Raw genomic sequence first — 24,448 nt, 5'->3', positions numbered from 1 at the left:
GATTTCGTATTCGCATTCGTATTTCATAATATCTCCAGCCCAGGCAGCAGAGTAGAGTGATATGATATGATAGTGCCTGGTAGCTTCTCAATGGCAAACATTGAACTTTGATGGTGCTGCTTTAGATTATATAACACGTTCATTATGCCCCATTACTACTACCAGATCTTTCGATATAATATTTCTTCTAAGCACAGAAAAACACAACTCAATTTTAACGACGCAGAAAAATATGAAACCAAAAGTAAAACCAAACAATTGAGTTTAAGCCGCAGGCTGAGCAAACACAAGCAGCTTTTGAAGCGGTTTTAAGGTTTTTATGTTTTTTTATAAAATAAAAGATCGGACAGGTGACAGGGCATTATTCTACCTGTTACTTGGACTTCTCTTGACTCTTTTTCATCCCAAATGCGATGGCGTAGGCCATAATCTTTTCACGCCAAGTAGAATTCTGGCCAAAAAATAAAGCACACAATGTGGGTTAAGCAAAGAACTAACTACCAGTAATTATTCTTACGCTCATAAAGAGGCAACAGCAGCAGAAATTTATAGTTTTATAGTTGACGCTGAAGCTGAAGCGGAAGTTATTATGACAGATAAAAAAAAAATAACAAAATAAAGCCAGGGCAACGTAAACAACTAACTGAAAACTGAAAACTTAAAACTGAATCTGTAGCGGCCACGGGAATAAAAATTCAATTGAAATTGAGCAAAAAAAAGCAGAAAACTGAAAATGAAAATGAAAATGAAGCTCAATGTTGGCACTTTTTTCTAAACTTTTTTGCTGTCCCTGTAGTTTTCTGTTTCGTTTGTTTGTTGCTACTAATTGCATTCTAATCGCAAACGAAGGTCTCGGTCTTGGCCATTTTTTAGTTCACTTTTCGAGCTGTATTACTCTATTATTTGTTGCCTTTTTTTTTGTGTAGTTCTGTATTTATATTTCTCTCTAGTATGTACGTTGTTGTGGGAAGCAGTTGGCCAAGATGTGCAAAAAAATCATATATTTATTTGTATGCATTTTGGCTACGGTGCGTATGAGTAATATTTTTGATAACCAACAGTGCGTATGAGTGATTTTTTTTTGCCTAGGAAGAAGAATATATTTTTAAGTAAATTTGTTTGTTTTTTAGTTTAATTATTTATGAAAGGCTTTTAGCTTTAACTAGAAATTTTGTATAATTTTTATAATGTTTAATATAATATAATAAAAAAATTATACTCAATAAAATAATATAAAATCTGCATTAAAAAGGCTTAATTAATTTTAGCGACAAGTTTTGTTATGGGTTTTTATGTATAATTTTTTTAATAATAATTAACAAAATAATATAATTAATCAAATAATTTACAATGTGTATTAAAAACGATAGAAATAATACTAAACTTTACTTCTAATATGAAAATAAAATTCTCCACAGCTGTTTTTGGGTTCTAACATATTTAATATATTTTATATTATATTTCTTATGAATAATTCTAGAATATAACTCATGAATTTATATAAAATTCATAATGAATTATATAAAAACTAACAAAGTTGACTTGTAAAATTAAAACAAGATGCTCAAAAAATATTTTAAGTATGTAACATATTTTTTATAATATATTTCATATAAAAAATATTTTAAATTAAATTATATGATTAAAATAAATAATAAAAATTTAATGATTAACTTTTAGAAAATATAAAGCTTTACTTTTAGCATAAAATTATAATACCCAAGAAATAATTTTGCATTACAAAATATTTTAAAAGCAAAAAACAGAGCCTCAAGTGACATACGATTTTGGTATAAGATAACTTCCTATATTCTGAACCATTCCAAGTATATATTTTTCGTAAATGAAATATTCTTTAAAGTTTCCTTTGTTTCTTCTAGAACATTTTTCACTTTCACCTGTTACAAATGCCAAATTCCCTTCAAGTGCCGGAATTTCCCTGCGCCGACTTCCTCTTACACTTTTAATTGCTATATAGTTTTATGGGCTCTCCTCCCGTAAAAAAAATGGTATATACATATATATTATACATTGTATAACGTCCTCATATCGCTAAAAAACAAAAAAAAAACCGATGGCGATAGGAATCAATCGATTTATAGCCACATGTGGTTTGCGGTAGCGGTAGCTTTCGTTATAATCTTTATGGCCCGCAAACGAAATCAATCAATTTAAATTTGATTAGGCCGTGATTTCTGCGCTCCCACACACAAGCACATCAATAGAGGGGGATTACGAGACGACATTTATATATTTATATATATTTATATATATATATACATATGTATATATATTGGCTAATATACGACCGAGCCGATTACAGCCTGGTTATACCAATATATCGCTTTATGGCCGGCCAAATCACGCGAACTCACTCAACTCGGGGCGGAAATTGACAGAGAGAAAGATTGAGAGCCTTACCTCGTGTTTATTATTGTATATAATAATATCAAAAGCAAAAATAATGCCCATATATAACATACTATATGAAAGTATTATATAGTAATGTCGGGTTAAAAAATCATTGTTATTAATACGATTATTGTGTGCACAGTTGCGTGTTAATTTCACTGTGATTTTACCTGGGAGTATTTCTCTTTTATATATACCCTTATTCTATTCTAGTCTATTCTAGTTTCTAGATTTTTTTTACTACTACTACTTATTGTTTACGCTTTTTGCAATTTGCGATCCTTAGATAAAGTGTTATTATATCTTAACCTATCAACATCTTCAAAATCTATTTATTATATGGCAATCTTGTTGACATTCGGTCACAATTAAAACTGCCACAAGATTTTAATTATATCGAAAATAAACACACAGACACATATATGTGTATGTGGCGGCATATTGTTATTAAATAATTGTCACACAATTGCCAGTTGGCCAGTTCAATCAACTCGGCCGACAGTCAACAAAGCGAAACCATATTCGAGGCGTTTTTCTTTTTTGATATTTTGATATTTCACTAGCTTATTATCTATATAGAGTTTACTATTATTTCAAGCAAAGAAATATATGTTTAAAAGCCGCAAAAGAGGTTGGTCTTAACTTACAAAGGTTATATTATTGCTCCCAAATTTAACTAGAATTATGAGGAAGAAATAGGTTAGAAAATACATTACATTAAAGACAAACACATATTTTTTATACATATTAATCATAGTTAACTCTTATCAATCGAGTTTAATTTCCTGTAGAAACATCTAGTTGAAATTTAATGCCTAATCTCTATTGGAATTTCACCTTTAAAACAAATCGAAATAATCCTGGCAATCTCAATATAAATCGCGTATACGACATGTGCGCCGCAAATCGACAAATCCGCCTTAGACAATTTGTCGCTGAGCGATCACTTAAGCGATTTGTGTTGTTACTTTAATTAAAATATTTCACATCAAGTGGCCGGCCGGCCAACCAATATCAGACACTCTATACTATACTATATAATATATATATATAATAATGAAATGAAATCAGCAGCTAAAAATATTGGCTATAAATAGGCGGCACAAATGGCCAGAAAAAAATGGTATATGCTCATATTTGTTTAAGCACCTGGAATAAAGGTACAAACCAGTTGGTCTCCTACTCTTTTTTCTCTGTTTTGTATTTTTTCATTTCGAGACATTCACGTGACTAGCAAAAAGAGTCGAAAAAACCTGATTATCGGAATTCATAGGCAAAACGAATTTTTAATTAAATGATAGAAATTCCCGTGGAGACCCGAGAATAGACAGTGACTGTTTTTTTCTTCAATTTGTTATTGATTTTGACCCATTTGACTTGGTAACAGGTCTCAAGATCATCACAATTTCGAATAATTTTTCCAGCAAGTGAGTGATCGAATGAGTGAGTGAGTGCGTAATGATTCATTTACATTATTTATTTCGTACTATTTTTTTTTTTTTATGTTGTCCGCCGCCTTTCCTGTTTATGTCTCTCTCTCGTGGTGATTTTTTTATCAATATATATAGAGTGTCCAGGGTTTAGCCTTCGATTCTAATTCGATTCCGCTTCCATTCTTTATTGGTGATAAGCTGTCAGTTTCTATCAATCAGCCATTGACTTATGTCGATGGCCTCTCGTGGCTTTAGGGCTTAGGTACACACCGAATCGAAGATTAATTGATTTTAAACGATCCATTAGTATTGATACAGGAATGGGGGAAATGGTTTTTATGGTGGGATATTACGTGTAGGATTTAGGGATAAATTGTTCAGGATATAAAAGAGTTACTTCGTTAGCTTATGATTCTTTAAAATCCACTTCATATTGTGCTCTTTTATTCAAATGCTCAACTCACCCAATGCCAATCAAAGTGTGTATTGTTTTTTGCTTCTCTTTTTTTTGTGTCTGTTTTTTGTTCATAGTTTGGCTTAAAAACTGGGTCAGCCAAATAGCAAATATGTCTTTGCTCCTCCTCCCTTGGGGCCAGATCCGTTTCGAGGCTTTATAGACAGACATCTTGTATGGGTTTATAGATATATATATGTAAAAATATATATAAGCCTGAGTCAAGAGCGATACCCTTCGACTGGGGCATCATACTTTTATTGACACAACTGCTATGCGGCTTTATAGTATTGTAAGTGAGCAAAGTTAATGACTTTATGGATTTTTGGGCAACTAATCATTATGAGATATATGAATAAAGGTTCATATATATAAAAATATTTAACTGAGGAAGACATATTGCAAATATTTTCATATTTACGCATTAATGCTTATATATTTATATATTTCTAACTAAAAATATGCAATTTTCCTTATAAATATTACTTATGTTTTGTTAGTTGAGAAGTTGATGATATATATTTTATTTTTCTTCATCAAAACTCTTTAGAAAATTTTGTTAGCTGATCGAACCATAACATTTTTCTATATATAAACATATTAGAGTATTACGGAATTTCGACTTGGGAATTTTAAGAGAATTCTTTGTAAGAATTTTGGATAAAGCTGTAGCATTGATTGATATAATAAATATAGAACAACTTAAGGAATAATAAGTATGTATTATCTATTTAACATTTACTGTTTAAATTTTTACTTTTCTTTAAAGTGTTTTTTACATATTTCTCTTTGTGTATTCATTCTTAAATTTAGAATAGAATTTCTACTTTCTTTTTAAAGTGTAAACCCTTTATAATTTGCTATTCTACCCATTTCTCTTAGTGTACATTTGATATATCATTATCCCTATTGGCCAATTTCATCCGTCATTCTTCATTAGCGCCCTGTTGCGATTCTCGAGTGGCCAAAAAAAAAATGGTTAATATAACCCCCTCAACGATCACGACATTTAGTCATAGACACTTGTGGATTGTGCTATCTGCTCAGCCAGAATTTCCAAGGAAAAATCATACAAAAAAATGGGCTTTAGCAGCAATAAAAAATATTAACCCAACCCCCCCCAAAAGACAAAGGAGTACAAGAATGAGGAAAAAAAAGTACCTAATTCCAGAGTTTTCCCCAATCGAATCACTTTTTTTTTGTGCCAAAAAAAAAGAGTTATTTACGATCAGCGAGAAATCGAAATCGAAATCAAAAATCGAAATCTGAATCACAGTCCACATAATCACGCGCTAATAACTGCGATAAGTTGGAGCGGTAAAAGAATGGCCAACACTTCTGGAACTTCTTCCTCCTTCCAGTCCACTTCCAACGCCACCCCACCTCTCCCTCTTTCTGGATCGGACCAGGCCCGTGCGGGTTTATTAATTAGAATTTATGGTCCGCTTCGGCAATCGCCGCCTTCATATAGAGACAATAAATAGCCATTGTATATGTTGTTGGAGGTACCATAATCTTATCGATGGGACCCCTCACTTTTTTCGACAGGTGAAGAGGTTCTCCTATTATCGAACAGGAGCGGTTCTCGAAGGGGTTTTTTATGTAGCCGGTAGTTAGAGTGCAAAGCATTTAATTTTAGGTTAATAAACTGCTTAGAAAATTATTTAAATAATATCTTGTACTATTAGGTAATTTATAAATAGGTATAATTAATAATTCGTGTGAATAGGATTTAACCTCAATCGCTGCTGTATCCTGACACCTATATTATTGAACAAAGGGTTTTCTTTGATAAAAAAAACGGGCAGGAATTGTGTAGTAGCTTTAATTTTGGCTAATAAAATGTCTAAAGTAATGAATAAATAAGCAAATTAATAATTTGTGTTGCAAGGATCAGTCTAAATCCTACCACAAGCCCCTATTAGTAAAAAGAAATGGTTAGCCAGGGGTTTTTGTTGACAAAAATAAAATCAGAAGGCATTTCTTAGTCATTACAGCATTTATTTTGGAAAATAAACCCCTAAATAGTAAACTATTTCGACTTTTCTATTTTAAATTAATAAAAAATATTTAAAATATTAAATTAGAATTACAAAATCAGCCAAAACAGCTTCTGTGTCCTGCGACACGCGCCTATCATCAAAAAGGAGCTTCCCTTCTGTGGTTTTTTGTTACCACAAATTAGATCAAAATGCATTTATCTGGGATAACAGCATTCATATACTTAATTCAAATTATTTAATATATACGAAAATTATTAAATTGAGATGACAGGACTTGGACTGAACCGCTCCTGTATCCTGCCACACGCCCCTATTGTCAGCTGTCAGCTGAAGATTTGAAAAGCGCGCCTCGTACAGCTGCCGTTGCCGCTCCTCCTCGGTTATCTTCGAATTGGCGAACGCAAATCAAATCTGGCCAAAATGACTTAACAAAAACAAAAATAATAAAGAAGAAAAAAGCACACACACGTACAAATAAATATAAATAAATGCGAAAAAACCGTGAAAAAAAAGGAATAAAAAAAATAGACTGTGGCTCTGTCTCTGGCTCTCTTAGCTCTATCTCTTTCCGATTATTTACAGTTAGCTCCGTCCAGGCGATAACCTTGCCCACAATATATCTTGGGCCCAAACGCCCGGCAGCGACTGCGACTGCGACTGCGACGCCTGCCACTAATCACTCCAATTAGCTAGAAAGTGCTTTTCGTTTTAAATTCGCACGTTGTCGCAGTTTCTTGGCATTGTACTGCGAGGCACTGAGACAGCCACTTGGCCAGTTCGTTCGAGTTTCCGAGTTTCGAGTTTCGAATTTCGAGTTTCGAGTTCGATTCCGAGTTCAGGTTAAAGGATATTACGGCAAAAGCTGTGCCCTCCGGACCTGTATTTTTTGTGAGTGTAACCACAGAGTGTAATTCTTGCAGATCCTTTGAAAAGTTCATAATAAAAGAAGAAGTACATAAAAAAAGACAACAGTGAAATAAGTGTTTAACAAAAAAAATATTACAAAAAATATATATATAAAAAAATTCAAAAAGAGTAATTATAACACAAAAAGCTATGAAATATTTAGTAATAGTTATAGGTAGTTCTAAAAAAAAAAAAATACTTGGTTATACCCTATAAAATCACTAAAGTGCAATAAATTTAAAGCAAGAAGTTGTAGTTTTTCTTGTGCAGTGCATTTATTTTAATAATTTAATTTTAATAACTTAAATATTTTTGAAGTTCTAAAAAACATAAGGATAGAATATAAATTAGAAGTTCATTAAACTATATATTTAAATATACCAAATTTATAAAAAGTCAGCAAGACAGTTTATTACCTTTTTTCAAAAGTGTTTCTAGCTTATATATGTCTAAAAAATAAATTTCTATAAAAACCTTAGAAAATTATAAAAAGCCAGCCAGTTTAGCATTAAAAAATATATATTTTATAAATTTCTTATTAATTAAATTCCTCAAGAAATTCAAAATGTATAAAAAAACCTGTCAATCAATGATCTAAAAAGAATGTTTCTAGCTTATAATAATCCTCTTAATTAATTTCCTGAAAAATCTTTAGAATTTATAAAAAATCACCAAGTCTACTAACTAACTTTTTAAAGGGTGTTTCTACTTTATACTTTTCTAATTAATTAAATTCCTAAAACCCTGAAAAAATATTTAAAAATTCTTCTTAAGCCCCAAAAATATCAAAGAGCATTTAAAAGTTTAATCAAGTTCGATTATAAAAAATCCAAAACTGTATAAAACCCCCAAAGAGGCAAGCTTAAGTGAAGGGCCCTGCAAAATGAAAATAAAATAAAAAAAATGAAAATACAATAATAAATAATACATAATAGAGAGGAGAGTTGGGTTAAAAGGGGGCTGAAACCAGCGGCCAATTTGTAGGCCACTTAAGTCCCGAAAGATAATGCAGATTGTCTACAGCCGATTTCAAAACCATTTGGATAGCAAAATAAAGCGAAATAAACAAAAATAAAGCGAAATAAACTGAAATAAAGAGAAATAAAGCGATATAAAGCGAAATAAAGCGTGTGTTATAGACCCTCTCCGACTTTGATGAGTGCGTTATTTCGCTAGAATAATAATTGAAATTGAAATTGAAATTGAAAGCCTTCTTTATTTTCATTTTAATGACGTTTGGCGCGTGTCACTCTATCTATATAAAAAAATCTATATATTTATATATATATAAAGACTGATATATAAAATTAAACTCACACGCATTGGCCATAAAAAAAATCTTTGGCTTGAAAATTGTCAATTGCCGACAGACACCAAGTTGGGGTTTGACTTCCATTTTCAAAACATGATATCGTAGACAGTACCTCTATATAATAGATATAAATGATACAATACAATACAGAATATATATTCTTGTTTATATAATTGCTGGTTTCGGTTTCATTTTAGTGCAAAACAAAAACATAGAAATTGGTTAATTGAAAAGCGAAAAGCAAACACGTGCTCAACTTTTGGTGTACTACTATATATCTCTATATAGTATTTCTTTCTGGTATCAATCGGGGTCCCAGCTGTTTGGGTTTCTTTTTTCTTGTTTTTTAGAGGATAATTAGCATTAGACGGCGCCGAGTTTTGTTGTTATGACGTCAGTCCGGGCAGTAGCAGGTTCTTTATGAGTTAATATTAATTATGACCAGGTTTTTTTTGTGACTTTGTTTCTGGATTTTCGTTCGATGGCGACGGCTTCGTAATCGATCGTATTATCTGCGATAATAATTGAGAGCCAAAACCGAATATACAAGTACCATATAGTCGGCATAACAGATACTTGGAAGAGGCTCAATAATCAAAAAGTAACATTAGTGACTTATACTTTGTAGAAATACTGGAATTAAAAGAAATTTTCCAAGATAAAAAATTTAAATTTTTTTAAATATTTATATGTGCTGTAAATTTAACCAAGGCACTGTTTTACTTAAAATTTCAGGCCACAAGATTAACATTTAGTGACGTAACAGTATAGCTCACATGCTAAAAAGTCACGAGGTGTGAAGAAATGTTTTGAGTAGGTAACTCAAAGAAACTATTAGTATATATAATATATAGCTTAAGTTTCTGATAAGTAACTGATCAAAAGAAAATTTCAGAAAAATATCCTTTTCCAACATAATCCAAGAATAACCCGTAACAGAGTGCTGCTAAGTCACGAATTGTGCTGTAAAGCGAAAGCTAAAAACACTTGCATTTGCTTTTCCCTCTCCTTGACAGCAGCTGTTAGCCAAAAAAATATATATATATTTGACAGCCTAATTAAAGTCCCACTTAAAGAATAGTTAGAGTTTCTTAAATCACTTAAATAATAAATAAGTCACAGTTTTTGCACACTTTAGAATTAGTCACCGAGGAAAAAGTTTTTACTTAAGGTATTACCTATTTTCTATTTATAACTATTACAAATGAATGAATTTTATATTTTAGAAACAAACAGAAAATAAAATAAAATACTATAAGTTCACCTATGTTAGTTTCTACACAAAAAAGATAGAGTATATTCTATTTAATGTAGTGACAATTCAGTGAACAGCACGTGACGGTAAATCCCAGCCATACTTTTTTTTTTTTTTTGGTCCATCTTAACTTTTACGTATTGGTTTTTTATGGCTTTTGCTTGTTTAGCATAAACAACAGAAAAAAATTAGGTAGGATTATAAAAAAGAAACCCAAACGAGACAAACGATTATAACTCATATAAATTTTATTCTTTTTGCATGTTTTTGTTAATTTTTATGTTGTAGTTTAGCATTGTTATTATCATTAATTTGCGTTGTGTTTATTTCCTTTGAGAATTTCTATGCCAATGTCTGGCCATAAAAAGTTTAACCAATTTTTTGTTGTTTTTCTATTATCATTACTGTTTTTTGTTTTCTATTATTTTTTAAGCAGAGATTTCATTGTGTGTCCACTTTTTTGTCGCTTCAGTTGAGGGGCCTGAATAATAGTTGGATATGCCGCCTAATATGCAATTAATTGGACATGAACTTGGACAGTGTATAAATATTTATATGTGTATGAGTGTGTGGGAGCAGGGGGGAGGTGGGTGGGATGATGTCAATTATAAACAATTAGACAATGGCAAAATTGGTAACAAACCTATGGGAACAGATGATGATGATGATGATGATGGGGCTTAGGTAGATGAATGGGGGAAAGACTTTGCCGGCAAAGCTTCTGAATCTCAGAATAGATTTTCGCAATTGTTCCTGCATCTACATATATATATAGATATCTATATAGTATACAGTCGGCTCTATTAAATTTCCGACAATTATGGCCTGGGGGCTCTGGCAATTTTGAAAACGAAAAAATCTTTAGCACTATTTATATTATTCCTTTATTACTATTATTATTGTTATGGCCGAGACCGCACAGGCTGTTACGTATTTACTAATGGCTATATTTCTTTCCCTCTCTTTGCAGTTAACTCTTTTTTTCCCCTTGGGTTAATTGATTAACCAGGCCCAAAAAGAAGCCCAAGAGAGAGGGAGAGAGGAATCCCGGGAGAACACAATACAAAAAAAGCCAGCAAGATGACTGGTTTCACGAACGCCGGTTTCGAAAACGATGAGCCCGTCAAGGTGAGTTTTTTTTTTGTTATTTTACTTTATTTATTTATTTATTTACTTCTTTATATTTATCATTGCCCAAGTAGTTCAGGATGGGGGAGGGGGGGCGCTTGTAAGTGCTTTACCTGGTTTTTTTCCTTCTCATTTAACTCGAACAAGTGTCGGACACGTCAATGTACGCATAATTAAAACATCTGTAAACAAAGGCACAGTCGAAGGAGAAAATCACGAAAAACAAAAAAATAAAAGATTCAAATAAGAGACTCATTATATTCCGGGTTTTGTTATTGTCACTATTCAAATGTACATATATGTATATTATATATGGATATATGTTTATTTACACACGCTTTTGCATAATTAAAAAAAGGTTAGGTAGCTTCTTTGGTAGTTATTTTGCAAGAACTTTTATTTGGGGGTTCCCATAAGGCCAGAAAATTTACCATAAAATAGACTTAAGAGTTGCAATTAAATATATATTTAATATTCAATTGTTACAATTATTTTTACTTAAAGCAGCTGGCAATTAAAATATAGAATCGAATTGGAAATCGATCAAAAGTAAGCTTAAAATATTTGCTTTCTTTGAATGGATATTTATCCATATATCATAGCTTAAAAAACTCATAACTAAGCCAAAAATGCATTAAATTTAATTCGGAAAGCTTTCCTTAATTAGTTTTTAGTAGGTTAATAAATCTGCATACTGAATTTAACATTTAAAAGAATTTACAATTTTTTCATTTTTTTGACAATTTTAACGAAATTTTGGAAAAATTTTCCAAATTTTTTTTTCTGCCGGAGATGGCTAGATCGATTCAGCTGTTGATGCTGATCAAGAATATATATGATTAATAGGGTCGGAAATGATTCCTTCACTGAGTTTTATGCTTTTGACTGAAATTGTAGTATTTCCTTGACAAAATAATTCTGTGCTTAGATTCAAGAACCTTTATAGGTAAAGGTAGAATTAAATATTCAATTTCCGTAAGCTTGAAGACTCTATCTAATATTGGAAGCCAATTTCCATTAAAATAGCTTTATTATTTCCCATAGATTGGCTTAGAACTTATAGGAAAGAACCATTGAAATGGTCAAAATGCTGCTGCCTGCCTTGGCTGTGTTTATATTTTTTTCCATTCATTCAAGCATGGACAATAGATATGGCTAACAAATATATACATATATGGCTTATAGGCCGGATTACACTTATCTTGGGGTGTCTGGAAGAGCACCTTAACCCCTCTCTATGTGTGTGTGTGTGTGTTAATGACTGTGTTTGCCTTCGGCCAAAGAAATCATGTTTTATAATGACACGCGTCACAGCTTTTATGATGGCCCAGTTGGGGAGGAAGTGTCCAATAAACCAAATAAAAAACTACAATAACCAAAAATCAAAAAAGAAATAATCAAACCAAAAATCGAACAGCAAAAAAAAATGTGGCAGCGATGATCATTAGCATTTTGGTAAAGCCACTCCTTGGCCTTTTAATGAGGCGAAAAATAAATTTCACCTGCAGAAATTCAAAACCCAAAAAAAAAAACAGCCCACACGCAGAAGCGGAAAGGCAGAAACTTCAAAAACAAAGCAACAAAATTTAAGAGAAAAAGAAATGTGACAGCAGAAAGCGTTTGGCTCCCTCTCCACACACACAAATATATATTTATGGATATGTCTTAGCCACAAACTTGACCAGAGAGCCGGCCAGAAAGCTAGCTCTACCTAGCCAGGTGATGATGGCCAATGAATTTGGCAATAAATAAGGTAACACCGAGGCGAACGAACGCCGCTAACTAACACGAAACTGAACAAAAACTAAATACACAACAAATAATACAACAAAAACTACATGAAAAAGATATTGCACAATTAAAGCACCGACAAGGTTTCATAATAAAATATTGCCAATTTACAATACCCAAACCCAACACTCCCCCCTTCTTGAAAGAAATAAAAGGAGTGACCGCGCCCTGTAATCGGTTCGGTTCTTGAAAGACATCGAAACCAAACTTGTTTTCCTCAACCCAGAACCGCAGCAGCCCAAAAGGAAAAATAATGAAAAAATAAAACGAAAAATTAAATAAAAGAAACCTGAGAATGTCCAGCAAACACCAAAGACAGCCGAGGTGGCTTCAAAAAGAAATTAAGTTTGAAAAAAAATTTAATTTCTATGAAAATGTGTTAAGGTCACATTATAAATTTTCTGCTTAATAAGGTCACATTATAAATTTGCGGCTTAATAAGGTTAGCTATTTATTTTGCTTAATACTATTTTTACTATTTATTTTGCCCTGTTTTAGTTTTTTTGTAGTTGAAACAAAAAATAACAATAAAATGTTAGAAATATAGAAACTTTCTTAATTTAATTTAATTTCTTATTTACACAAATGCTTTTATATATTGCCCTTTTCTTTTGGGCTTCTCAATTATTTTTTATAACCTCTAGTATAATTAACATCCACTTTTCTATTTTATTATTTAATTGGAAAAATTGGTATATAGTAAAATTATTATTTCCTCATTAATTTCCTATTAAGAAATGCTGACACTAGTTTACTGCCCGCTGCTGTATGTAAAAACCACCAAAGCAAACACGAAACGTGCCGCGTTTAAAAATAAAACGCAAATCTCGTGCAGCACACAGCGCGTGCGCAACATGTTGCCGCGTGGGCATACACACACACACACACACACACAGAAACACTTATAGAGGCTGCAGGCAGTAGGTCGCTGGCAACATGTTGCCAGAAGTAAGCGACTTACACAGGGGAAAAAAATGGGTCAAGAAGGGAGCTTAAATACTTGAAATATAAGTTTTTGAAGTGAAAAAATATGTATTAATTAATTTTTAAAAGTATTTTTTAATTATTTTAATGAATAAATGTTTTTCCTTTGCTAAAATGTAAAGTAATATATTGAAAATATTAAGAATAAGGAGTAGTTTATATTTTTTAAATTGTTTTATTTTGGTTTTATATTTTTTTCTAAATTTTAATTATTATTATTATTATTACTATTATTATTTATTCCGATTTAATTTCACATATTTTCCCTAGGTGCAACTGCACAAACACTTTGAAATAAAAGAAATAAATAAATATAAGACAATATCCACACACACCTGCGGCCACACTCGAAGAGACAGTTTGCTCACCTGGCCGCTTTTAACTGGTTTGCGTCGGTTTTTGTTTGTCTCGCCTAGAGGAGACCCGTCGCTGCTTCTGCTGCTGCGCTGCCAACACTCTCGCATATCATTATGCCCCTCTCCCCCTCCTCTCTCCCCTCTCCCCCGTCCCCCTGTGCACTGTCATTATTATTATTACGCGCACTTGTCTTAAAGCTCCGCTTGCCAAGAAAAACTATACGAAAAAAAATAGAAGGGGGGATTGGTGAGGGGGAATAAATAAATATCAGCTCAGTGAGGCACTTGCAGCCATCAGCTGTTTAGTGAGAAAAGCACATGCAAGCACAACAAACAAACAAACAAAAAAATACAAAAAAAAGTTAAGAAAATAAATAAGCTGCAAGAAAAAATACAAGAGAGACTCTGAGGTTTTCCAGTTTTGTTTTTTTTTTTTTTTTTGTGTCATGTCATCATTTTTTTTTCTTAACTTTTGCAGGCAAATATAGCCTAGATTTTGTGGACTTAAAAAAAAATAAATCCCTTAAATTGTTGGGAAGAAACATAACAGTATATAATAATATAGTAAATAATATAGTATATATATTGTTAGGAAGAAACGTTAAAGTATATAATAATATAGTAATATAACAAATAATATATTAAATAATATAATATATATTTTTTTATATTATAATTTATATTATATTATTTATTTGGAATTTAATTAAATATATATTGTCTTATTTTATTCAAAACCATTTTTAAATGATGTATTCTAAGTTCACCCTTAAAGTCTTGTTTTTCAATGTTTAATTTCTAAAAATATTTAAACATATTTTTGTTATAATTACATAACTTAAATTTTCCCAGACATATAAAGAACTAAATGGTATATTAAAAGAAAATATATATCCTAGATAAACCCTTAAAGTTCCTTTTTCCTTCATATTTTTCTGTACACCCGGCGTATGAGTAATATTTGTAATTTCTTGCTTTTCGATGGTTTTTAGCTTGTAACTTGTAAAGAAATCATTTCCGGCCCTATAAATCATATATATTCTGGATCAGCATAAAAATCCGGATCGATCTAGCTATCTTTGAAAAAAAAAATTTTTGACCAATTTTTTTCAAAATTTTAAAATTCTCAAAAATTGGATAAAAATTTAAACTTTTTTGAAATGTTAAATTGAGTATGCAGATTTATTACCATAATAAAAACTAACATAGAAAAGCTTTCCGAATTAAAATTAAGGCATTTTTGGCTTAGTTATGAGTTTTTTTTACCTTTTATATGTGGAAAAAATTGCCTTTAAAAATATCTATAAATATTGATTTAAAAAATGCGCATAATTAAGAATAGTGACTGATTTCCAATTCAAACCTTTAATTCAATTGCAAATGGCAAGAGTATTTAAACTTCGGCTTCCCAAACTTAGTTTCCTTTCTCTATTAGTTTTGCTTTTTCATATTGACCTATTTTTTTGGCCTGTATGTTGGCCACATTAACTGTTTTCCTTTTTTTATTATCTTAAACATTTTTTAGCTACTAAATAAATGCCACAACAAAAAATTAAGTATTTCAGGCATTATTCCTTTTTAAAGTTATGGCTTTTAATGTTTTTTTGTTTTGTTTTATAACACATTTAAATGCAATTTTATTATGCTGATAAAAGCAAGGGGATTTTTTATTATATTTTGCTTGGAATCTGAAATCCGTCTGCAATTTGCATACAAACAAAACGGGGTTTTCTACAGCTTCACAAAGATATATATATATGCATATAGTATCTGGAACAATTTCCTTAACAAACTAAAATCGTGTGAAAACAGCAAAACGCATTATTATGTGCTGTAGTTAAGTTTGTAAATATATGTATACGAACATTATATATATATATAAAAGTCGGCCTGTGATCACACATCGATTGGTGTGGACTTGCATAACGAAGCGTGTGTGTGGCTTAAACCCCTCCCCCGCAATGTAACCTTCTTGGCCACCTCTCTCTGTGTGCGATGCATGCGAAATCGCCATTTTTTCGAGCTTTGAGGTTCAGTTCTCGCCCTGGGTTTACTTTCGGCGGCCTTTTTTCCCCCGGGGACTCTCCTGAGTGTGGAATTCGCCTCGGGCATTTTGATGGCCATTAAAACGATCAAAAAAATAAAATAAAATTAAATAAAAAACAAAAAAAACAAACTTTACGCCGCGCCACGCATGCGCAACGCGAGCAAAACGCGTGCGGGCTTTGTAAATTGATTTTTTTGGATTTTTGAATCAGTCCAAATAATTTGGTTTTGGTTTTTTTTGATAGAAACTAAATGCGTAACACATAAATAATTAATTAAGGAAAGCTGATCAAGGTTTAAACAATAGCTTAAAGTGGGAAAATCAAAACAAATAAACAGATATAAAAGAAATAAATATATATATCAAATAGATTATTTGTAGCCCATTTTATGATCTTTTAAAATCGCTTTAGTCTTTTATATGTATATTTCAACTTGTTTAATATCTAATCGTATAATAAGAAAGTTTAAGCTTGTTCGAAAAATGAGGAGATAAGAAAGAAAGTAGGATGCACTTCTCGGTGTCTCTCGAATAACAAAAATAAAATAAAAATAAGAAACCAACGATCATCCGAATGCTTGGTGATCTTTACCACTTTGCTTACGACTTACGTCTTTTTCTTTTGCCTTATTTTTTTTGTACGCTTTTATTTTTAGCCAAAAGCTGGTTTCGAGCCCGACACCGCCTCGCTGCGAGAGAAAGTTGTGCTGAATCCGGCCGAGAAATGGCGCATCTTAAAGAATATCTCGATCATCTCAGTAGCCTTTATGGTGCAATTTACAGCGTTTCAGGTGAGTGTGTACCTGCTTGGTGTCCATCATCATAGCGATTCTTATCACATTAACTATATAAAATGACATAAAATTAATTCAAATTATATATTAAATTTAAATTGATTCTCTTTTGGATCACCAATGAACTTTAAATATTTGGGTCACCATAATAATACATAATATGTTACTAAAGTTATATTAAATATATAATATATCGATATTTTTGTCTAGAAGAATCGACTTTAAATTAATATTTTATTAGCTCCAATTGTTAGATTTGTAAATATATTAGTTCTGTCCATATTAACTTAAAACACAAATAGTAAATACTATACAAGAATTTTATAAATGTTAGCCAACTACAAATTATTATTAAAATACCAAATTTTTATCGTCAAAGATTAATATTTTATCCGTTTTTATTGTTAAATTTGTAGTTTTATATGCTTTTTAAATTTAAATATATATTTTTCAAAGAACTAATTGTAGTTCATTAAATACTTCAGTTAAAACCTAAAAGTAAATCCTATACAAGTAATAATACTCAAAAATAATATACATTTTCGATATTTGTTGCCTAAAATAATCGATTTTTTATCGCTAAACATCGATATTTTCTTTTCTCCTTTATTAAGAATAAGAAAGAATTATGTACTAATTAATTTTTTTATATATAAACTAGGGCACGGCTAACCTGCAATCCTCGATCAACTCCAAGGATGGCCTGGGCACTGTTTCGCTGAGTGCCATCTATGCCGCCCTGGTGGTGTCCTGCATCTTCCTGCCCACATTGATTATCCGGAAGTTGACCGTTAAATGGACCCTCGTCTGCAGTATGCTCTGCTATGCTCCCTACATCGCCTTCCAGCTCTTCCCCCGCTTCTACACTTTGGTCCCAGCTGGCATACTGGTCGGTATGGGTGCCGCCCCCATGTGGGCGTCCAAGGCCACATATTTGACACAGGTGGGACAGGTGTATGCGAAGATAACTGAACAGGCAGTGGATGCCATTATTGTGCGATTCTTTGGCTTCTTCTTCCTGGCCTGGCAATCCGCTGAGCTCTGGGGCAATCTCATCTCCAGCTTGGGTGAGTTTTTATTTCTGTTTATTTTTTTAGGTTTTTTTAATGTTGGAAAAGGGTTTTCTTGGTTTAACATCGATTTTTAAATCTTTTTATATTTGAAAATCAATTAAAAATGTATTTAAAAGTTTTGTTATGAAAATGTTCTTTTAAAAATGTGTCCAAAAGTAAGCTATGATACTCCTTTGGCTTTGAAAGCAGCTTAAACATAAAATGTTGCATACTTTTTAACCGATTTTTAGGGGATTTAAAAGGCAAGAAATTTCAATAATTATATTTCGTACAAATATATCACTAAACCTTTAAAGTTCAAACAAAATAGAAATTTTTCTATTTAATGTATTAAAGTTAAATGCTTTTCTTGATTCAATTTCTATTCAATTTCATTTATTCCTTTAAGAACAAATTCTTCTGTTTATTAACAACAGTTTTTGTATATTTTTTTATACATTTTCTTTTAGTTTTAAACTTTTAAAAGTTCATTATCCCCAAGAGGCTCTTTCACTTAAATTGATGATAGTCATGTTTCCGTTGCTAGACAATCTTATCAGGTCATAATGAAAGATTGCAAAGATTGTCAAGACCCTTAAATTAATAAAGTATTAGCGTTTGATTTCATTTTTTCTGCTTCCCCCCCCCCCCCAGCTATCAAAAACCATAAAACATTTAGTGATTATTGGCTACTGAAAATCATAAAATGAACTAAACAGAAATTTTTTTGAGTAGGAATTTTTATGGCCACCATAAACGTTAGCCAGACGGAATCTTCCACTTTCGATGGAAAATTTATAATTTAACTATGATTTCCGATTTTTGCTAATCTTGGTTAAATATTTTCCTCTCCCTCCCCCCCTTTAGTCCTGTCCAGCGGCGCCCATGGCGGTGGCAGCAGCAGCTCGAACTCAACGATCAGTGAGGAGGATTTGCAATTCTGTGGTGCCAATTTCTGCACCACCGGAAGCGGTGGTCATGGCAATCTGGAGCGTCCACCAGAGGATGAGATCTTTGAGATTTCAATGATTTATCTGTCCTGCATTGTGGCCGCTGTATGCATTATTGCCTTCTTCCTGGATCCCCTGAAGCGGTATGGTGAGAAGCGTAAGGGTTCCAATTCGGCGGCTGAACTATCGGGATTGCAACTCCTGTCGGCCACATTCCGTCAGATGAAGAAACCGAATCTGCAGCTCCTTATCCCCATAACCGTGTTCATTGGCATGGAGCAGGCCTTTATTGGTGCTGATTTTACCCAGGCTTATGTGGCCTGTGCCTTGGGTGTGAACAAGATTGGCTTTGTGATGATCTGCTTTGGTGTGGTCAATGCCCTTTGTTCGATTTTGTTTGGTTCCGTGATGAAGTACATTGGACGCACACCGATTATTGTGCTTGGAGCCGTTGTTCACTTCACTTTGATCACTGTGGAGCTGTTCTGGCGTCCAAATCCCGATAATCCCATCATTTTCTATGCCATGTCCGGTCTGTGGGGTGTTGGTGATGCTGTGTGGCAGACGCAGATTAACGGTTTATACGGTCTGCTCTTCCGGCGCAACAAGGAGGCTGCCTTCTCCAATTATCGGCTGTGGGAGTCTGCAGGATTTGTGATTGCATATGCTTATGCCACCACGCTTTGCACGCAAATGAAGTTGTATATTCTGTTGGCGGTGCTGACGCTGGGCTGCATTGGTTATGTGATTGTGGAGATTCTGTACAGGAAGAAGGTGAGTTGAATTAGTAATGCAATTAAATTAAATAATAAATTCAATAGGAAAGGTGTCCGAAAGTATGCTATAATTTACTTAAATTACAAATGGCATCCGGCATCTTGCCGGAAGTCCCCAATATATTGCATACTTACCGGCACACTTTCAAAGGAGTATTGAGTTTCTTTCAACTAACTGTAAATCTCTTTTGTTCCCTTTCCAGCAACGCAAGGTGAAGAAGCAGGAGAAGATCGAGGCTGCCGAGAAGGAGAAGGAGGCCGCTGCTGCTGCGGCAGCTGCTGCCGCTCTGGCCGCCGCCGAATCTGGCCCCGATGGCGTTGAGGAGACCGATGACGAGCTGGACGATCTCGAGGAAGACATTGTGGTTACGCGCCTGTAAATGTTTTATTTCCTAAACGCACAAGCCACACACAAACTACTCCCCACACACACACTCCTACATTCCATCAAGTTATCGAGAGAGAGAGAGAGAAAAAGAAAGAGAGAGAGAGCAATGCCAGAATAATAAGAGCAACTGGAAAATACCAACTGCAAGTGCAGCTCTGGCTTAAGAGAAAGCTCGAAGAAGGAGCCAAAAACAAAAGAGAGTAGGAAAAGAGAGAGACGCCTGGACAAGCAAAAGAGAAAAGCATTCATCAAATATGGCGCTGATTGCAAGAAAAGAAAGCATACTTTTGTGGTTGTAGTTTTGTAATAGAACATTTGTAAATCCTTCCCCTCTTCACTCCCTCGCCCCCCACCACACCCGGAAGAACCAGCGAGTTTGGCTTAACTTTAGTTTGTACATACAGAGAAAGAGATCGAAAAAAAACAAAACACAACAACAAAAACAAAGTGAAGATATAACGGGAAGAAATGCGAAAGCAAAAACCTATTGTGTGTTAGTCTAGGTGTAAGGACACTCACACAACCATCCAAAAGCCACACCTACACGAGCACACACAAACATACACACACAAGCGAGACACACACACTGTAGCAGTGTGCGTGCCCACGATGCCTAATAAATTGTTATTTTATTTTAAAACGTACTTTAAACTGTAGTAATATACACTAAACGAAAATTGTAATACACTTCCGTTTTTTGTACATTTTTTTTTGTTTCTCAACAAATAGAAAAAAAGGAAAAAGAAAGCGTGATAAACCAAGAAACACAAACACAAAACACAGACACGAAACACAGTCACAAAAAAAATAATAAGAAAACTTATGGAAATAGTCAAATTTGTAAAGTTTTAAAAAAAATACACCATACTGGCCTTAATAATATATACATATATATATATATATATATGTATATGTATATATATATATGTATTTAAAATATATATATGTATATATCGAAGAAGCAGTGCAAAAAAGAAAAGCAATTACTTAATATTACATAAATATTTCAAGAGAAAAGAATAAAAAACAAAACTAACAAAAAAAAATAGAAAAGAAAAGAAAAGAAGAGAAAGCAAAAAATCTAGTAGGCAAAATGTTATATACACACATTTTTTGCTCAGTATTATGTTTTAAACTACATTTAAGCGAGTTATTGTTTCCTGTTTATATATTTTTTTCTTTTTTTTTCCTCCCCGTAAACCCTATATATGCATATTGTTACGATTTATTTCGAGTTTCGATTTGTTGTTGTTCTTCTTCAAACAAACTCTCCCCTACGATGGCAATTAAAATTAAAAAACAAAACAAAAACAAAAAGAAACCATAAAAAGCAAAACAAATGATATACTTATAAATACATTTTGTTTTTTATTTAAAAGTTTTACTTAAATTTTAGTGAAAAAAACACACACAATCACACACGCAAACAATATTATTTGTGAGAAGAAAAGGAAAAAAAATAAATACACATTTTTTTTTTGAGCTTAGTCTGTTAAGTAGTTCATTATATTATGTAAAATAAATATATAAAATAAAATAAATAAATGAATATAAATATAAAATGGAAATGCTGTCTGTCACGCATCAATTATTTCAATTTTGGAATTATTTAAAGGCAACACGTAAGCGTAGCCAATATGCAATTATTTTCTTACGCTAAAAAACGAAGGGAAAAGGTGTATGTGAAATGGATATTTAAGCGAATAAGAAATACCCTGTAAAAGGGTTTACTTATTTAGTTAATTAACTAGAGGTGGTGTGGGATGTATAACATTTAAGAGATTCTTGTAGATACTTTTTAAAACAGTTTTTCTCTTTTAGTAAATTAAATACAGTCGGTGTGGGGTTTTTAATAAAAATTTAGAGAATTTTTTAAATAGAATTGATATTTAAGCGACTTTGGAACTATAAGTAAATTTATAAAAGTCGGTGTGGTTTTCAGAACAACAATTTAGAGATTTTTGTAGACAGGGTTGATTTTTAAGGCACTAAGGGATACCCTGTAAAAGGGTTTTTGTTTTTCATTTAACTAACAAGATGCGGTATGGGTTTTTTATAAAAAATAATTAGAGATTTGAGTAGATAGAGTTTCTATTTAAGAGACTTGAAGATATCCTTTCTTTTCTTATTTTTTTAGTACATTAACTAGATTCAGTGTGTTTTTTAATTAAGCATTACAAATCAGTTTGGAGAAGTTTCCCTCCCTCTCAACTGGTTCACAATGCAACTATATATTTTAATTACATCCTAAAAGGAAGTGTATTCCCTCTCCTTCTTCCTTCTCAAAGGACAATTGCCTCTTCCTCCTGTTGATACTGCTTATTCTTGCGTCTGCGATTCGACTTGATTTTGCTAAGCACACTGTAAGCCTGCTGGATCTCAATGAAACGCTGGTGTGCCTGGGCTCTCAAGGCCTCATCCTTAACCTTATCTGGATGATACTCCTTGGAGAGCTTCCTATAGGCAGCGGTGATCTCCGCTTGCGAGGCAGTGGCACTAACGCCCAGCACCTTATACGAATTCCGTTCGCCATCCACGTCCATGCTTTCAAACACCTCCTTCCAGGTCTCATACCAACCATGATGCTGGGCATAATTGTAGGTATCCTGCAGGGCCTGCTTCAGATCCGTCCACCAGGCCGAGGCCAAGAAGTTGTGCAAAGCCTCGTGGATGGGCACCTCGCCGCCATCCTCATCCGAAATGGTGCCATTGAAGTACAAAAAGCTGCCCCAGAAGGCACAATAGATGATCACAGCGGTGGTTAGCTTAAAGGTTCGCTCGCCGGGACTTCCGCGCCTGGGTGGAGTGCGTCGCCACTGCTTAGAGATGCCATCAAAGGTCAGGGCCGAAATCAGACCAGTAAGTAGCAGGGAGTAGGTCTCATCGTATATCAGATACCTGGCCGGATAGGCTAGAAAAGCAGCCAGGAGGCAGTGCCACCAGACACCCTGCTCCCGTCCAATGTTGCCCACCAGCCAGACGCCCAGGGACACAAAGATGGGTATCGCCCAGTGCAAGATGCTCAGGTCCCAGCCACCAATCAGAGTCTCTGGTATGGCCATAGAGCACACTTGTCCAAACAGGTGACCGATCATCACCTGGCCCACGAATCTCTTCGAGGAATATGGTGGCTTTGGATATCCCTGCAGCTTGGCAACGAACTGCTTCACAAACTGTGGATCCTCGTTGGCATCCCTAACGTATTCGGGGATTAGGAACAGCTCACCCATCCAGCCGATGCCCATGTAGCCTCCTAGAGTACACCACCAGATGAAGGCATGGCGATCCCGATGCAGGTACAAATGATGCAGTCCAAAGATACCACCAAATAGCCAGCATATATAGGCCACCACCACCGATTTCTGTGGCGGCAGGGCATTCGCTTCCGTCGTCTTTGTTTTCGTCTCCCTGTGCTTGCCATTTCCCATTGCGGATGATGATGATGATGATGAAGTGGAGCCAGCTTTTAGCTTGGAAGGTGATCCATGCGTAGAGTTTTTGGTGGCCACGGGGGACAGTGTCTGCTTGGTGCCCATGGTTGGATTCCAAGGAAGTTACTAAAATAAATTATTAAAAGTAATATAGTATGTATTTCTTGATAGTTTACCAGTTGTTTTTGTAAATATAATATCAATTCAGGGTTTATTAATATTATCTCCTGGTATAATGTCTGTGTTCTATAGAATTGAACCCAATTTAAATAAATATATAATATTTAATCCAATATATAATATATATATATAATTAAACTCAATTTAATTCAATATATATCATTTCATGTATAATATAGCATGTATTTCTCTATCATCTGACCATTCTTATTGGTTTATATTAAGTAGAAGTTTGTTTTATACTCCAATTTCTAAATAAATCTTCAACAGAATATTTTCAACATATTTTATACACTATATTAATTAATCCTTTATATCATTTTATTCACTTCAACAGGTGATACTCACTTGCAAGCTGATCCGACCTCAATTGGTTGTGAAATTGTCGCTGCGCAGGCGCAGTTTTTGGGCCACGACCGTAAAGCGCTCCGTCCACGAGACGCACGAGTGAAAGAGAGGTGTCCAAGAGGTGTGGAGAGATGGCGGGTGGAGAACTTTCTCTTTTCACAAATTCTACGCACGCAGTTAAATCAAAAACAAGAACTTGAGACTTGCTGTACTCTGCAGCAACAACAAGAGGCCACTGATGCACTGATGCGTTCAATTCCAATTAGTTCTTGTTGCTCTTATTCTTCGCGCAGAATAAAAAATACACTTGAACGTTTGGAAGAGAGAGAATTGTTGTTTTGCGGGCCGGGTTAAAAAAATGATTAAACCAATTGTTGATCAGCTCGAAGTCAGTGTGGCCATGACTGGAGACACACAAAAAAATACCAGCATCATCAACACTGTATAT

General features: G+C 33.5%; 2 protein-coding genes across 3 annotated transcripts in view; one reads left to right on the top strand and one right to left on the bottom strand.

The window, feature by feature from the left end:
• LOC110179078 (UNC93-like protein) overlaps window positions 1-21,609 on the top strand; it is a 27,489-nt gene extending 5,880 nt beyond the window's left edge. The window contains exons 1-6 of one of the 2 annotated variants that reach the window (XM_020946458.2): window positions 7,039-7,190; window positions 10,746-10,903; window positions 16,738-16,872; window positions 17,537-17,942; window positions 18,795-19,651; window positions 19,857-21,609. In XM_020946458.2, the coding sequence (XP_020802117.1) occupies window positions 10,856-10,903; window positions 16,738-16,872; window positions 17,537-17,942; window positions 18,795-19,651; window positions 19,857-20,033 (1,623 nt within the window). In that variant the 5' untranslated portion in view covers window positions 7,039-7,190; window positions 10,746-10,855 and the 3' untranslated portion in view covers window positions 20,034-21,609. Of the gene's footprint in view, window positions 1-7,038; window positions 7,191-10,745; window positions 10,904-16,737; window positions 16,873-17,536; window positions 17,943-18,794; window positions 19,652-19,856 lie in introns of those variants that run through there. The other variant, XM_020946457.2, reaches the window with a different exon arrangement.
• On the bottom strand, window positions 21,387-24,404 carry wus (TM2 and DnaJ domain-containing protein wurst). Its single transcript, XM_020946455.2, has 2 exons — window positions 24,001-24,404; window positions 21,387-23,598 (listed from the first exon to the last, which is right to left on the bottom strand). Exon 2 carries the CDS (start codon window positions 23,575-23,577, stop codon window positions 22,324-22,326), a length of 1,254 nt encoding a protein of 417 aa, XP_020802114.2. The 5' UTR covers window positions 23,578-23,598; window positions 24,001-24,404; the 3' UTR covers window positions 21,387-22,323.
• Window positions 24,405-24,448: the final 44 nt, after the last annotated feature.

The sequence above is a fragment of the Drosophila serrata genome, unplaced genomic scaffold (assembly GCF_035046125.1).
Source record: "Drosophila serrata isolate PLE 108 unplaced genomic scaffold, ASM3504612v1 contig_362, whole genome shotgun sequence".
Lineage (NCBI taxonomy): Eukaryota > Metazoa > Arthropoda > Insecta > Diptera > Drosophilidae > Drosophila > Drosophila serrata.
This window is presented reverse-complemented; position numbering and strand designations above follow the sequence as displayed.

Coding starts and splice junctions, on each gene's coding strand:
- wus (XM_020946455.2), bottom strand. CDS start 23,577: ATGGGCACCAAGCAGACACTGTCCCCCGTGGCCACCAAAAACTCTACG.